A 16657-nucleotide genomic window follows, 5' to 3' on the forward strand; every position below is an offset into this window, starting at 1 on the left:
ATTTGGCTTTCCTATAAATATGATCCTTGTATTTGTAATTCTAGAGTAGCACAAGTGAAATAAAATCCTCCTGTTACAGTCGTGGAGTAGGGAAACCGAACCACGTTAAATTCTTGTGTGTCCCGTTTGTGTTCTGTTTCTCTTTTCTCTAGATTATTTGTGTGTGTTGTGTGTTTAATTCCCAACAAATATATCCCTGTTTCCACTCTGCCACCGCCACTCCCTCCTTCTCCGTATGTGCTTCTTCCACTGCCTCCATTTCCACCGGCGATGCTTCCACCTCATCCATTTCTCCGGCGACGATTCTACCCCATCCATTTCCGCCGGCGATGCTTCAACCGCTTCCTCCTCCTACTACCGTTGATTTACCGCCACATGAGAATGTGCGATCACGTCGCCAGCGTCGGCATATTCCTCCTAGCCTAGGAGGACTGGTGAAACACGATGTGATACCTATAAGTTCAACATATGAGAACAAAACTACTGTAATGATTAAAAAAATATACCATATCACTACAAGTAATTTTTTTAACTTTTTTTGCTTCTTTATTGTTCATATTAATTTTGAAGTTGATGAAAACAAAATTTAACCGTCTGAATCTCTAGTTTTATATCATCATCGATCTAATTAAATTTCATTTTTCTTTTACAGCCGTGAAATGTTGATGCAATTTCTAGACGAGTACTGCTTCCTGCAGAATCATAACGCCAGAAATTCAAATGGAGAATTTTTTCATGTCTTCGCTTATGATTTCTTGTATTTACCTATGGATTATAAGTAAATAATCTGGTTTAATTAATTTTCTTGTGTTTATTTGCAGGCAAACTACAGAAACTACTTCAATACTATTAGATTATCTTTTATTTTTGAATTTGCAGAAACAATAGGAGCATAGGCTATGCATTTGTGAATTTCACCGATCACCGAACTCTGTGGAATTTTTTTTGGGCTTTCTACAACAAACTAAACGTGTTTCCAGGATCTGTAAAGAGTGTTGAGATTGTCACTGCAAAGATCCAGGTACGTGATTGTTAAATTTCAAAAATAAAGGTATAAATTATTAATTAAGTTTGTAATTGTGATGTTTTCTACTTCTACTACTAATTAACAGGGAAAAAATGCTTTAGTAAACCGATTCAATTATACAAGATTTATGTGTGAATCAGAAAGGTTTCTACCAGTTTGGTTTAATCCTTCGAGAGATGGTTATGGGGAATGGGTGCAAATGATTACTGTAGGAGCATTACAAAGTCACTCCAGATAATCGATCGATCGATTTTAGGGTTTATATTTGTGGGGAGAAGAAATTTAGGGGTGGAATACTTGCACCTGAGAAATCTCTCATATAATCCAATCAATCAATTGAGTTAGCAGGTTTTTTCCCTTTGTTTTTTTTTTTTGGCAATTAAAATCTGAATATTACCATACAACCAAACCAACTCAACAAGTCTTTACAATCTATGAACATCTAGTAATCTGAATTCCCTTCTAGGAAGATTATTCAGTTTCGATCTAGACCTCCATTGCACTTGCTAAAACAATAAAAAACAGCAAACAAAAACCTATTTTAATTACATATTCTCTGTAATCAAAACTTGGCACCTTCTTGCTTTTCGTGATCCTGTTGTTGGATGAAATAATGTTCAGTATAGCCTAGCAGGGATGTTACTCCTATAGTATATAAATTATTGACACATTAAAGAAGTTGATTTGGGCTGTTACTCATTGAATAGAGAAATAATGGAGGTAAACGAATAATTTGTCTCCCAAATGTAGAGGTTAAAAAACACTTTATCATCAAGGACCTAAAATAAGAAATAATACACACTAGAGATCAGTTTAACTTTGTAAAAATACATGAGAATCAACCTCTACTAGCAGAGTAGAGAGATTTGATTTTTTTATTATTCGTAAATCACCTATGTATTTCACTTGTGTATAATCATAATGCACGATTAGCTTAAAATGTTTTCTCTATCATTTACTAATTCAAATATAATTTTTTTTTTTTTTAAAATAGCTTAATTGTAGTTCTACATTCAAAACTACTAGCAAAATTTGTAAATTACTTATCTATCAACTTTCAAATTTAAGAGACAAGTGCGTTATCTTTCACTTTATTTTGGTTCGATCCCAATCTTATTAAAGGGAAAATAATTTTTAATTACATTAAATGTTCTCATTCCTTGTGATCTGGACTTGAAATCTATTTTTAGTGATTTGGACTTGAATTTTTTTAAGAATGAATATTGAAATCCGTCTACTTCATCACATTCTTTCCTTTTCAAAATGAATAAAATTTGACTTACATAATATCTTCATAAATTACTCACCAAAATAGATAGCTCTTTTAAATAAATTTATGAAAAACAAAATATATAAACTTACTATAATAAATTTGTTTTTTGTAATTAATATAATTATAATCTAGACATTGTCTTCCTCTTTTTTATTGCAGTATTATCCTGCCTTTTATGTTAGTAACTGTGACTGCCTCTTTCATTTATCTGTTCAAATGTGCGTCACTTTTTCATATATAAAAGAAACAACCAAACAGTTTTTTTTTTCAAAATCACTTCAATTTTATCAATTGTACCTCCATGGCTACTATTCGTAAGAGTTTGTTGAACCCGGATGCATCCGAATATATACCTATTTCCACTCGGCCACCGCCTCCTCCTCCTCCTACCGTTGATTCACCACCACGGGAGAATGTGCGATCGCCATCGGTGGAACACCCGTGGTTGAACATTCCTCCTAGATTGATAAATGATTATGTCTCTAGAACAAAATTTTCTCCATCCATTAAGGGAATCAGAGGTGAAGAGTGGTCGAAAAACGATGGCCCGACGAAATACAGATACAGTGTTATACCTATAAGAAGGAGCCATAAGAACGTGACTACTATCGTGATTAAGAATATTCCATATGACTACAAGTAATTTTAATCTATTTAATTGTTCAGATTACTTTTTCTGGGAAGTTGATTATAACAAAATTTAATGGTTTGACTCTCTAGTGGCATATCATTTATCTGGTAGCTCTTTGAATTGATGACTAATTCATTTCATTTTTTCGTTACAGCCGTGAAATGTTGATGCGATTTCTGGACGAGCATTGCTTACTGGAGAATCAAAAAGCTAGAGATTCAAATGGAGAAAATACACATGTGTTTGCTTATGATTTCTTGTATTTGCCTATGGATTTCAAGTAAATAATTATTTTTCATGTGTTTATTTGCACTAAAAATATCGTCACTTCAGTACTATTAGCTTTTTTTTTTTTTTTCATTTGCAGAAGCAAGATGAACAAAGGTTATGCATTTGTGAATTTCACCGATGAGAGAACTGTGTGGAAATTTTTTGAGGCTTATGACAAACTAAATGTGTTGCCGGGATCTACTTGGAGGGTTAGGATTGTTACTGCGAAGATCCAGGTGCGTGAATGTTAAATTTCTAAAATAAACCAATTAAATTTGTGATTTTTTATGTGAAAATTCTATTACTACTTAACAGGGAAAAGAGGCTTTGGTGAACCATTTCAAGAATACAAAATTCAGATGTGAATCAGAAGAGTTTCTGCCAGTTCAGTTTAGTCCAGCAAGAGATGGTTCTGGGGAATCGGTACAAATGATTAGTGTTGGTAAATACAAAGTCACTCCATCTTGTTCAGATATTCTCAAGAAACCCTAACTTTAATTTAGGGTGATGGTAGAACAAATTGAGGGGTGGAATAATGGCACCTAAGTTATTTATGACACATCATTTGCCTTTCTATTCTTGCTTGAGTTGAGGATGTTAGAGGTAATAATTTATGCAGTTATTCGAAGATAAAAGCTCGGGTTAACTTGTCAGGGTGAATGCAGATAGTGAATGTAATTTTTCTTCATAAGCGTCTTAATTGTTTCTAATTTGTGTCGGTGATTATCGAGAAATGATTGATGTTGAAAGTGAAGTTTTTAAAAGTTATGAATTGAAGATTACGTCAACTCATCGGGGGGAAAGTTTGGATTCAATTTTTACGGTAATAATTATGAGGGAAATTGAAACTAATGGGGAAGTTACGTAGTACTTTCCTATTTACTATCAATTTTTTCTTTCGTACTTATTCCTAATTACTTGTTTATTTTGATAAATTAAAAAAAATATTATTATATTCTCAATTAATTACTTTAAAAAAATAAAAAACTTTTTGAAAATATTGAATTTTTAATTCATCTATTTCATAATTAAAATGAGTAAAACGATAAACTCACTATGTTAATAATTGATTTTTAATAAGTGTGTCAATTTAAAATGGGACAAGTAATTAAGAACTGAGAAAATACTTAACAAGTTTATTAGAAAATCGAATTAGTCATTTTTACATAAATTTTTATGTCAATGAAAATGATCGAATGATCTCAATTAAAAATGAAATTGCACGTGTTTATGAATTCAACTAATAAGGAAATTAAATTGCTCTCCCACCGTTAATAAGTCGTATAGCTAATGAAAATCATTCACATCATTGACTTACATCAGAACAAAACTACTTTGTTATTTTTTGAAGTTAAATAACTCTCCCGAAATCATTCACAAAAACCAGAACAAAACAAGAAGAACAAAATTTGATTCAAATTATTTAATCGATTAGTAAATATATTGGGTAATTTATTTTAGAACACAAAAGAAATATATCAGTGATTTATCATATCATATATCCATCCATGGAAAGAAAATATATTTCAAATGATTTTTATATTATTTTTTACTTTTGAAATTTATTATAATATTAATTCTTAAAAACGCTATTGGTTATTGTTTGATACTATTAGGATATATAGGCGTAAATAATTTAGGATATAAATCTATTAAGAATTTATAGTTTGTGTTGAGTCCAATTTGAGTAAATAGTTTCATTAATTGGTCTAATTTATGTAGTTTTTCCAAAGATCAAATGGTTATCAACAAATATTAACGTAATGATATGGATAAATTTCTCAATTTCAAAATTAAAAATTGTATATTCAAACGTATTTTACTTAAATAAATCTCACGTGACACAAATTTTAATTAATATAAAAATATTTTACAGGTTACATAAATTTAAATTATTTAAAACATGAATTTTGAAAATCGATGATTAAACAGCAATAAAATAGTAAATTTTATGAAGAAAATGAACATTTAAGTCGTTCACTCAAAAAAAAAAAAAGTAGAAAATGAACATCTGAGTGGTTCACACACAAGAAGAATACAAAAAAGAAAGAATTAGGCAGATGAAGGGGGGTGTTGCGAGAATCGAACTCACGACCTCTCGCACCCGAAGCGAGAATCATACCACTAGACCAAACACCCACCTCTTGTAGCTATTACCTAATTATATTTTTAAAAAATTACATAAATTAATACATTTTAAAAAATAATTACTAATTTTAGCGATATTTTTTGTTTATTACCATTTATATCAACATTGTGATAAATCTGTAATATGTATTAAAAGTGAATTATGTATGTAATATATTTGAATTATAATTGTTTTTGAAATATATTTGTTTGGTAAAAAATTGTTACATTGTATTATAAGTGTATTAAAATGTGTCTAAATACATTATTTATCATTAAAACTTGTATTATATGTGAATAATAAATTGTTCATAGTAATATGTATTAAACTTGTATTATAAATGAATTAAAAGTGGTCAAGTAAAAAAAAAATAATATTGCTATAAATAGTAAATATTTTTTTATTATAGTATATTTATGTAAGTTTCCCATTATATTATTTATTTACAATATTCACACTGTTCAAACTTAAAAAACAAAGTATTTTAATTTTTACAATAAGAAAACAAATACTTTAATTTTTACAATGAACTCGAACAAAAACATATATATATCATTCAATTATAAACTCTTAATTAATTAATTAGCTTATAGCAACATCATAAATATGAATTATGATGAGTCACTTTAAATTACAAACTTTTTTTTAAAAATAATTCTTATATCATGTAATAAAGTAGGGATAATGCATAAACATGTCATTTAATTTTACCTCATTTTATATTTATGTTCTCCAACTTTGAGTGTACACAAGTAGACACTTAAATTTGTATACAATTGTTTAAAGGAAAACTTTCACATATAACCACTTAAAAATAACCTAATTACTCTCCGTAGCTATAGTTTGATAATTACAATTCGTAGCTACATGTTATATGGAGGAGAGAGACCGGGAGAGAGAAGAGAGAGACGAGAGACGGGGGAAAAGAATGGGAGAAAGGTAACTTGTATATGTATATTGGTTAGACAATTGTATATTATACATATATATTTGTATATGGCAAGAGAGATTGGGAGAGAGAGGAGAGAGGCGAGCGAGACTGGGAGAGAGAGGAAAGATACAAGCGAGATCGAGAGAGGGAGAAGAGAGGCGAGTGAGAGAGGCGCAGAGGGTGGGAGAGAGGTGAATTGTATATGTATATAATTGTATATTATACATATACATTTGTATAAATGGCAAGCGAGATTGGGAAGGGAGGAGAGAGGCGAGGGAGAGAGGGCAGAAAGTGGGGGAGAGATGAATTGTATATGTATATAGGATAAATTATTGTATATTATACATATATATTTGTATATCCTGGCGAATTGTACATATACAAACATAACTAATTATGCAAACTCGAAGTCAGCCCATGTAATTAATGTATAATATTAGCCGCGAGTGGTAATTATAGCAAAATATAGCTACGATAAGTAATTAAATAGTATAAGTTTGCTTAGTCGCGTAATTTTCCCTTGTTTAAATAAACATACATCCTACATGACAATTTGTGTCCTACGTGTATCATGTGTGTATTGTGTTCTACATGTGTCATGTGTGCAATGTCTGCGTGTTTAATTTTATACAAATTTATATATTTATTTGTGCATATTTGTAGTTTAAAAATTTGCGAATATAAATATAAAATGAAGACAAATTAAAAGGAGTATTATGCTATAAAACTAATTACATAAATTAGAAAGAGGGAGTTAAATATGAAATATGAAAAAAAAAATTACAAAGGAAAATGATGTCGCTGCATTGAGCAAATGAGTAGTGTAATGTTATCTTCTTCCTCTTCCTCCATGGCTCTCCATCGCCTGCTCCGACCCGCTCCCATCCTTTCTTTCTCCTTCCTTAAGCAATCTCTCTCTCTTCTTCCCCATCAAACGACGTCACTTCATCCCATCATCAACAATTCTCTTTCCTTCTTCCCCTCTCTTCGGACCCATACATCATTCTTCCTTCGTTCTAGAACTTTCTCTAACCTTCCAATTAGTTGTACCTCTCAAGCTCTCTTGGAATCTTCTGAGGATGTGGAAGATGAGGAAATTGTAAAACAAAATGAAGAAGTGACTGCCCCCAGGCCTAGTGAGTCTGAGAGAAAAATATTAAGGGCGAAATTGCCGAACCTGACTGTGAAGGAGAAGAAAGAATTGGCATCCTATGCACATAGTTTAGGGAAGAAGCTGAAGAGCCAACAGGTTGGCAAATCTGGTGTTACTGATACTGTGGTAATGGCTTTAGAAGAGACTCTTGAAGCTAATGAGCTTCTCAAGGTACATTTTCTCAAATTTTTGTTGTTGGCATACAATTTACTCAAATAATTGGCCAACTATTTAGGGTTTAGGGTTTATTGAATTGTTAGGTTGGAAAGTCTATTTTCAAATCCGTGCGTATTCTTTTTCTGTTGTTGCCAAATTGGCCTTGGAAACTTTTAGCCAGTATTTGGTTTTTGTATCAGATTTTGAAAATTTCTCTACAAATATATCTTTTTGGCCATGAAATTTGAATATTTTTTCAAGTTTCCAAAATATTGGCTCGCACCAGTTTTGGTATTCTTTGGACTTCCATAAATAAAACTTCAACTTCTTTTTCCAAGTAAAATGCCGGTACAAACGCAACTTCAGAAGCTCAAATTTTTATATTTCAATTTCAAAATGTATGGTCGAAGGGGGCTAATTGTGCTGAACAGTGACTTTTTAACAAGTGTAGATGATTTTTATGTTTGATAAGTAACAAGTAGAGATGATATACTAGTAATATGGTAAAAAAGTTGGTGATTAATTTTGCTGTGAATCTTACTTAGGCATATAGTTCGAACGGTGGAACTGTTTATGCTGGCCTGCCATTTTAGTTTGTTGATATTGTACATTGTAACAATTATGTAATTAGATTAGTGATATTGATCTTGCTAAATGGTTTCCTGTGTTATAGTTCCTTCCTCTGTTGCTTAAAGGTTTTTTTTGCTGAAATCATGAAAACATGGAACTCAAATTCGCGCAAACATATTACGAATAGTTATAACTTTAATGAGATAGCGTTTATTTGAATGTTTATTAAGTTATTGAGGTTAATAATTCTGGTTACTAGCAAGTAGAGGTGTGTACAGAAGTGGGAAAATTGTGTTGCTAGTTATGCTTGTGACGTTGTTAAATTAGTGATTGGTTAAATCTGTTTATCGATAGTTGTATTAGCACTTAGGAGTGTGAGAAATATTGATCAATATGTTAAGGCTAAGCAGGTTTAGCAAGAACTTATTTTTATCAGGTATGTGCCTTGTGCTAGTAAAAGTGCCAAATGTTCAAATTGATTATAATAAGTTGATCTGCTGATGAATCCTCCTTTCATGGTGGGACATGAATAGAGCTTAATTTACTTCAACTAAGGTGAAATCACGGTTTCAGCTCTGTTGATGAAAAGTCACGATTATTTCTTGGCTATGTGTTAACTTTTGGTTAATTTGATAAAAAGCATTGGTCTTGTGTTTGTTTTTTATGCCCTCATTGTTATATGCAGCTCAAAATACATGGTACCTGTCCCGGAGGAGAGCTGGATGATGTTGTAAAGCATTTGGAAGAAGCAACTGGCTCAGTGGTTGTTGGTCAAATTGGTAGGACTGTGATTCTCTACCGTCCAAGCCTGACAAAAATGAAAGCTGAAGAGAAGAAGAAACAGGCTCAAATTCTTTTTTTGAAAAAACAAAAACAATATGCAGAGAGACGATCATTTCAGGTCATCTAGGTTCTTTTATAACACTGGTTTCCTACTTAGCTTTTGTGCAACTCTCACTATTTTACTGGGTTCCACTTATACACCGGGTACATGCTACTTCCACCTATGGACATGGACGAAGTTATTTGCCTAAGAAGGCTTTGGATAAATGAGCACCTTTTGTCCATATTAGAATTTTGAATTGGTTTCCTACTGTTTTTATCAAGTTCAATGACCGCTATGCAACACTCTTGAGTGCAAATAAATACACATTGTTCTCCTTTTTTCTCCTTTGTTTCTTTCATGATCGTCCTTGCTCATTTTGGGATCTCCTTATGTGCAGGATAAAGGACCGGTACCTAGATCATATGCTCGTAATCGCCGAGGAAGTAGCAGAGTTTGATCTTTCATTGTGGTTCATTTCTTAATTTCCTTTCCACGGTAGCCACCACAATGCTCCCATGAGTAAGGGAATAGTGTACACTATCATGGGCCCTTGATGTCTTAAATTTTTACAGTCTCGTAATCATAGTTCTGACTAATTGTGGTCACTGCACTGGGCAAACCCCATCATTCTATTTATGTTTGTTAAGTTGATGCAACTTTAGACGAATCACACGCTTCAAAGTAATTATATGTCAAATACTGCACAGCATATTAATAAGCAGATTGGTAACTCAGGACTTGGCTGTACAAACCATAATAATGCTTTCAGGAATGTTACAATACCTAAAAAGTATTACAATAGGGCTACGAATATAAATTAAGTAAATAATAATTTGTTCTCAACTCATTTGAGTTATGATACATGGTGGATTAAATAACTTGATATTGACAAGTAACAACAACATTTGAATTATGATGATTAAGCACTGCAGCCCCTGATGTTTATTGGATCATCAACGAAAAACATTTTTTCTGTGTGGACACTTTTGTCTGGGGCATATTAAACCCCTACGTAGCTTTCAGCTTTTGTAACTCATCATGAACTGAGCCTTCCAAATAAAGTATGCCATCCGCCAAAGTGAGTCGCCGTAGAGCTACCAAAAATCGTGTCTGGAAAGAAAAGGAAAGTTAAAATGGAAACAACATGAGCCAGTTTTAGCAAACAAAGAGTAGAAAGGCTCAAATGAATTTACCCATTGGAATGCTACTAGAGCAAACCAGCACCCCGACAAACCAAATCCTTTACTGCTGAAGAGCTGTTTGAGATCAAAATAATTAGTGAGTAATATTCTATTTATCAAAAAAAGATTTGAGAAATATAGTTTCGTGAGCAAGGATAAAAAAAAAAGATTTAGTTTGCAAACTAAATTATTGGAATAAATGGAATGACTTACCATGACGAGAAGTGAAGCTAAACCAAATATGGTCGTCATTGATATACTGATAAATTTTAAGTCTCTTCCAGCCTAAAAAGTAATCAGATAATCAATGACTTGAGATGTGGCTTCAAAAACCATAACTAGAATAATTAAGATTAAAAATATATTTATCATACAATAACAATAGAAGTAACTGTAAAGAATCACAAGGCAAATGGTAATGGCTTCAACATTATACAAGATGGAAGTATTCTTGGGTAGGTGCTGAACGTCTACAAGAAAAAGGAAAAGAAACGGAAGGTAGCTCTGCTGCTCTTTTTCCTAAGAAACTAAAACACAACTTACCATACTACACATCCTTATGGTAAAAATTCACTATGGATTTTTGGATTAATCAATTAGATGATTTTCGGACTATTTTCTAGTAGGAATTAATGATGAACTTACTAGTTACTACATATTGATTTATAGTTAATAAATGAAATCCTCATGAAGGAAAAAGCTAATTGCTAGTGCAAATAAAAACAACCTAGTTAGCCCCTCCTACGTATTTACCCCTTAATACACTTGAAATGGTATAAAAAAAATTTCCAAAGAAACAAAGCATACTCCTTAAATTTATGGCAGACGTTAACAATATAACAGAACTTTCAGATAAAAAACCTGAACCAACCAAATTATCTACAATTATCAAAAGATAATTTAAAGTTAGTATGAAACTGTACCAACAAGGTTCCTTCAAGACTATGAACACATGGCGACACCCAGAGAGTTAGAAATAATTGCAGCAGTACTTTGTGCATCTGCACCAACAGAAGGTGAGAACAATCAGTATATCAGAAAAAAACTATTTTCATTGACATAAAATCTTTATTTGGTTCACACAGCTCCCTTTGCATTGTTTTTATTTTATGCAGTGTTTCTTTCTTCATATTTTCTGCTTGCTCCAAGTAGCAAAATTACAATTAAAAAAAAAAGAGGGTGTGGAGAGGATTAATATTCTCATGACCAAAAGATGTGTCATCGCTAACTTCATCTAAATTGAAAAGTCAGAAGATATAAAAAGACAAATATTATACGCAAGTAACCTCTTGTATGACCAAAGGATCAGATGAAAACATTTGGGGGGAAAACCATGATATTGACACTCCAGCAGATCCCAGTATTAAACCATTTGATGCTCCAATGATCAAAAGGGACTTCAGCAGCATCCGGGCCTGATTCACAGTGTTCAACTTTTAGAATATCCTATCAAAGAAAAATGCCTGGAACACAACTCTAAAGTTGTCGATCAGGGGATAAAGTATGAACAGAAACAACAGTTTACATGGACATCACAGTCAAAGTTTCATGGATGTCGAGGCTTTCCTCAAGGAAGAGGTTTATACAAATATGTTAGTGTGTTTGGTATGAAGGAAATTGTTTCCCTAGAAAATAATTTCCTAGAAAATGTTTTCTTGGAAAACAAATGGGTTTCTTACTAATTTTCTAGTGTTTGGTAAGCAAGCAAGAATTATCCAAAGAGCATTTATATGTTATGTAGCAAATCACTATGGAGGCGAGATGGGATGGGGAGTGGGGGTGGGATTGTCAAGTGATGGGGTTAGGGGATTGGGTGGGTGGGTGTAGAGGAGACAATAAACTTAGAATGCCACTTATATAATTTGTTTTCCCTACTTCCATTTTCCTTATTTTTATGGAACTTTTTTCCTAAAGAATATTTTCCAAACATTTTGACCAACCAAACATAGAAAAATAAATGTTTTCTTCCATACCGAACACACGGATAATGGAAATTTTATGCTTTTCAAGCTTGGAAGTGGTAATAAGAAAAATACAGGATACTGTAAGTTTTACATAAATAAATTTATGACCTTCGACAAGTTCCGATTCACTCCATATAACAATTCAGGCATAAATGACTGCGCTGTTTGAGAGAGAGGCTCACCCCATACTGCAAATATGCTGAATAGTTGTAGCATGACCTAATAAGGTTAGTAATACGTCAGTGTTAGTATCCATCTAACCGTTACATTAGAAAGATGCAAAAAGAAAATACATGTATAACATTAGTCCACATAAACTAACCTGATGTGCAGCAGCAGTGTTTGTGCCCATTGATGTGGCATAGTAGACAAGTAGAGAGTAGAATGCCACCTGGAGTTCAAGATCTATCAGATACATAACATATTAACTACTTTCATAAAGGACGAAAATGCAGTTGAGTCAAACAAACCTTGGACATCATTGTTAAGAACACAGGTGCTGCAAGTGTGAAAATCTGTAGAACTTCATCAAATGATGGAACAGATAAGGCAAAACCATTATACCCTTTCTTGCTCAGGGCTGCAATCATCATATAAGCTGCAACAACCTAAAATATTGCTTGTAAGCAAGGAATATTACCATGAAGAGTATGAAAATGGAGAGAGGAAGGGAGACAAACAGAGAGTTGAAGAGATCAAATTCATTTAGAGGAAGGGAAGGCAATTTGGCGTACTTGGGACACCATTGTTGCCCATGCTGCTCCAGCTATACCATACCCAAAGAATCTGCATAAGACTATGTCGCCAATGCCATTAATAGCCGTGGCAACTGCCAAAGCCTTTAAAGGTCCCCATGAATCTTTCATGCCTAAACTGTATATCCATTAACAAGAACTATATTAATACAAAACCACCACCAGCAAATCATAAACAGCTGACCAATGCACTTGACCCCGAAAAACACCAGCAGAAAGTCATACAGTTTTCAGATTTAAAGCTCAAAAGATTGACAAGTATTGCACATTTCAAACATATAAATACTGGACGAAAAACATTAATAAATTTCAGTATTGACAATTATCCATAAGTGTAGTTTCTTTCTTTAAGAAGCTTCATCATCAAGACTTCATTAAAGTAAAAGAAAAAATAGTATCAGGAATGATAGTCAATTGGAACAAATTCATATTAATCAAGGAAATGTCAAGCAAAGACAATCATGCTCAAATCTCTCCCGACCAGTACTATTAAAAGTCAAAACTGCATCATTTGATGTGAAGCAAGGAGTTATCCCTTCGCAGGTGCACCCATGTGCTTCAGAGAAAAGTGTAGCTCAAACAATGATACAAATGAGAAGTGCTTGGCACTTTGAATCTCAATTTTGAAGAGTTGGACTAATGTCAGAATCTTTGTATATTGGATGCTGCAACTAGTTTTAATATCAATTTACTATTATAGTATAAAATTCACATATACTAGGTATTTTCTAATTTCTCGTAAGTTGAGCGCTTCACTTCTCGCATTTTGCTCTAAGCCTCATGGACCTTCCATCTCAATAGGGTAATAAGCTAATGGGACTTATAATAATTGTTTCATCTTCATTATTAAAAAACTGTGCTTATCTTCATCATCTACTAAGAGTTCTGAAGGTGTGTTAATATTCACCAACATTTCTATTTTGTTTTGTTTCTAGCAATCTTTTTTTACCACTCCCTAGGAGCTCCCACCTTTTCTGCTGCCTTAGTGACTCGACCACACAACCTAGTGATTGGAGGTGGAGGGTGCTTACCATTTGAGCAACTCCTCATTCCGCTAAGGGTGCTACTCTTTCATATAAAGAAAATAAAAGTGAACTAATCAGTTTAGCGGAGTCTGATCAGACGTAGGGAGAGAACTTGCATCAATGAGAAAAGCACAACAGGAAGAGGAGGATGAAATATGCTGAGAGATAGAGTTGAGGCTTGGAATTCCGTGGCCAGAACAACATGAAACAGGACATTGTGCAGACAAGAGAAAGAACATTGACAAATTGTAGCCATAGGAACTAAATGCATATGTTAGTGGTTCTTGTAAAGAATCACGGCAACTATGAAGAAGAAACATAATAGATTGCTACCTATACAACTCTATAGATCACTCAGTTAACTAAATTAAAATACAAATTATCTAAAAGCACACTGATTACATAATGCTATACAAGTTAGAGTATCAGCCGGTAGATGGTACCTTGCACTTTGGGCAACCCAACCAACAAGCATGGCAGGCCATGCCAATCCTCGAATCTATCACGAAAAGATATTCTATTCAGATGAAGTTTTCTCAGGTAACCAAGCACAAGTGGATTTTACTTGATCATCCAAAACAATATAACTTTCAGCCAAATATTATTATCGCTGCTATAGCATATGAGTTCAGGAAGTATAACAAATGACTCACTGTCCTGCAAGTTTGAACTAGGATGGATGAAACCCCACTTTGAAGATCAGCTATAAGAAGTTCAGATATACAATTTGCTTACAACTTCCAAGCTCCTAGGACTTTTTTCCTTGTCCATTACCAGAAATTACTTACTTGTTTCAGTTAGCTGGATATTCAAACATGAGTCATCTAAAAGCTATACGAAACAATGTAACATTCAAAACTAACATTATTTTAGAATCTACGGGCTCTAGATAAGTCAGGATACCTCTTGAAAGATAAACACAATACATATATCCATTTTCTATTGGAAATCTCTTACTATCCAGCAGAACATGCACTAATAATCAATAGCATAATAACCTGGACATAAGTATTTGCTGCATTTATTATTTCCATATTGTTTGCCCCTGTGAAAGCTGAAAGTAAGACAAATTTTACCATCAGTTGTTCATAAAATATACTGAAGGAAGATATTGTTTGCCCCTGTGAAAGCTGAAAGTAAGACAAATATACCATCAGTTGTTCATAAAATATACTGAAGGAAGAAGAGGGCATTTCAAATAGTATACATATTGAATGATTGATAAATCCACATTCAAAAAAAGAATGAGATGCTTACCAGTAATGCCCCAAGTACCAAACAATCTTGTAAAGATAAGCATCACAATACCACAGGCCAACCCAATGAAGAGCAATATAGATATCTGATGTTGAACTTCATCTTTATCCTGCACCATAATCCTTGATACTCAGAATGCAAGAGTAAACAGAAAATAACGACAACTATATATTGATATATGGGCTCAGGATAACTGCCTAGCTCCTAATATTTGGGGAAAGCAGATACGGTTAAATGATAACAAGAATTTCAACCAAGCATACCTGTTTGGCCAATGCAGTAGCAACTAAATTTGAAGTGGCAATTGAAAGGAACATAAAAACATAACTAGTGTTATCACAAAACACTGTTCCTGGACCTGCCAATTACAAAAATCGAGCTAAATCACTGAACATTTAAACAACATTATATTCAACCCATCCCACTTTATATGGAAAATGTATAAAAGTACAACTGTGACAAATATTTTGGACATCCAGAAATGGGAAGACTCTACCTAGAGCGGCAAGTTCAATAGAACTTCCTTGACCGATTACTGCAGTGTCAATGAGACTCATCAAAGGTCCACATAACCATAGACCAACTGCTGGCCCTGAAAACTTTACAATCTCCACCACTTGAGCCCAAATGCTCTCATTGCCGGAAAATTCTCCTTTAGCATTAGAATCTACCACTGGAATTTCTTCTCGAATTGTTACCTCTACTTGTTCTTCATTATTGGTACATGAATTCAAATTCGAATGAGAGTTCTCTAGATTCACTGGAACCTCTTGGCTATGATTTACACAAGCAGTGATTATTCGCTTCCGGTGATTGTGGATTCGGGTCAATGATGTTACCCGACAAGTTCGGCGACGCGTGGAAGAAAAATCAACATGGAAATTCAAATTGAATTTAGGGATTTCTATCGGAATAATTTGAGATTTACAAGTTAGGGTTTCAAGATTCATTATTAGGGATGAAGATTTCGGTGCTTGATTGAACAGATTGAAAAAAAAAACAGGGGGAAAATTATGGCCGTAAATAGAAAGTTTTCTGAGCCACTTGAAAATTGGCGCCTCCTTCGAATATACTTTGCGTTTCCCTAACTGTCCTGCCAAACGGCCGAAAGTCCACAAATATCCAATTTTGTGTGGTGCTTTTGAATATTTATAATTTTGACACTCATTATTCAAACTCCTTCCGTCTTTAATTACTTGTCTATTTTTAAATTGATATACTCATAAATTTTAAGTCTCCTCCAACCCTATAACGTAATCAGATCATCACAAAATTGAGATAAATGCTTCAAAATAACCATTTTTAGGATTAAAAAATATCTTTTCATACAAAACAATTAAGTAAATTATAAATGTAAACAATCACAAGGCAAATAGTAATGGCTTCAACAGTATACAAACAGGAATTAATAATGTACTTACTAGTTAGTATTATATATTGATTTTGCAGATAGCTAGTGAATGAAATCCCTCGTGAAGAAAAAAGTTAATTCTTTTGTACAAATAAA

The 16657-nt window shown here is 33.2% G+C and overlaps 3 protein-coding genes, 1 non-coding gene and 1 pseudogene across 4 annotated transcripts; 3 read left to right on the forward strand and 2 right to left on the reverse strand.

Annotated features, from left to right (window-relative positions):
• Window positions 1-473: 473 nt before the first annotated feature.
• On the forward strand, window positions 474-1350 carry LOC107026372 (annotated as a pseudogene).
• Window positions 1351-2601: 1251 nt separating this feature from the next.
• Window positions 2602-3865, forward strand: LOC107026382 (protein terminal ear1 homolog). Its single transcript, XM_027919493.1, has 5 exons — window positions 2602-2717; window positions 2862-2939; window positions 3086-3211; window positions 3299-3437; window positions 3517-3865. Exons 1-5 carry the CDS (start codon window positions 2602-2604, stop codon window positions 3691-3693), a joined length of 636 nt encoding a protein of 211 aa, XP_027775294.1. The 3' UTR covers window positions 3694-3865.
• A 1403-nt stretch (window positions 3866-5268) lies between these two features.
• On the reverse strand, window positions 5269-5340 carry TRNAP-CGG. Its single transcript has one exon. It is a non-coding gene; the product is annotated as a tRNA-Pro (tRNA).
• Window positions 5341-7033: 1693 nt separating this feature from the next.
• On the forward strand, window positions 7034-9635 carry LOC107006557. The gene is made up of 3 exons (XM_015205082.2): window positions 7034-7587; window positions 8828-9043; window positions 9366-9635. Exons 1-3 carry the CDS (start codon window positions 7078-7080, stop codon window positions 9423-9425), a joined length of 786 nt encoding a protein of 261 aa, XP_015060568.1. The 5' UTR covers window positions 7034-7077; the 3' UTR covers window positions 9426-9635.
• A 71-nt stretch (window positions 9636-9706) lies between these two features.
• LOC107006547 (protein DETOXIFICATION 46, chloroplastic) lies at window positions 9707-16267 on the reverse strand. The gene is made up of 14 exons (XM_015205074.2): window positions 15647-16267; window positions 15414-15508; window positions 15151-15259; window positions 14892-14947; window positions 14337-14392; window positions 12848-12986; window positions 12584-12721; window positions 12436-12504; window positions 12222-12332; window positions 11436-11564; window positions 11073-11150; window positions 10363-10434; window positions 10162-10224; window positions 9707-10078 (listed from the first exon to the last, which is right to left on the reverse strand). Exons 1-14 carry the CDS (start codon window positions 16098-16100, stop codon window positions 9977-9979), a joined length of 1671 nt encoding a protein of 556 aa, XP_015060560.1. The 5' UTR covers window positions 16101-16267; the 3' UTR covers window positions 9707-9976.
• Window positions 16268-16657: the final 390 nt, after the last annotated feature.

Source organism: Solanum pennellii, chromosome 1 (assembly GCF_001406875.1).
Source record: "Solanum pennellii chromosome 1, SPENNV200".
NCBI lineage: Eukaryota > Viridiplantae > Streptophyta > Magnoliopsida > Solanales > Solanaceae > Solanum > Solanum pennellii.

What these genes read in the sequence shown, in the direction of transcription:
- LOC107006547 (XM_015205074.2), bottom strand. Translation starts at nt 16,100, where the DNA reads ATGAATCTTGAAACCCTAACTTGTAAATCTCAAATTATTCCGATAGAA. An exon ending in CAGCAAATACTTATGTCCAG is followed by an intron (nt 14,393 to 14,891) that starts GTTATTATGCTA and finishes TTTTCGTGATAG; the next exon opens with ATTCGAGGATTGGCATGGCC. An exon ending in TCTTAACAATGATGTCCAAG is followed by an intron (nt 12,505 to 12,583) that starts GTTTGTTTGACT and finishes CTTGAACTCCAG; the next exon opens with GTGGCATTCTACTCTCTACT.
- LOC107006557 (XM_015205082.2), top strand. Translation starts at nt 7,078, where the DNA reads ATGAGTAGTGTAATGTTATCTTCTTCCTCTTCCTCCATGGCTCTCCAT. An exon ending in AAGCTAATGAGCTTCTCAAG is followed by an intron (nt 7,588 to 8,827) that starts GTACATTTTCTC and finishes TGTTATATGCAG; the next exon opens with CTCAAAATACATGGTACCTG. An exon ending in CAGAGAGACGATCATTTCAG is followed by an intron (nt 9,044 to 9,365) that starts GTCATCTAGGTT and finishes CCTTATGTGCAG; the next exon opens with GATAAAGGACCGGTACCTAG.
- LOC107026382 (XM_027919493.1), top strand. Translation starts at nt 2,602, where the DNA reads ATGGCTACTATTCGTAAGAGTTTGTTGAACCCGGATGCATCCGAATAT. An exon ending in AATATTCCATATGACTACAA is followed by an intron (nt 2,940 to 3,085) that starts GTAATTTTAATC and finishes TTTTCGTTACAG; the next exon opens with CCGTGAAATGTTGATGCGAT. An exon ending in TTGTTACTGCGAAGATCCAG is followed by an intron (nt 3,438 to 3,516) that starts GTGCGTGAATGT and finishes ACTACTTAACAG; the next exon opens with GGAAAAGAGGCTTTGGTGAA.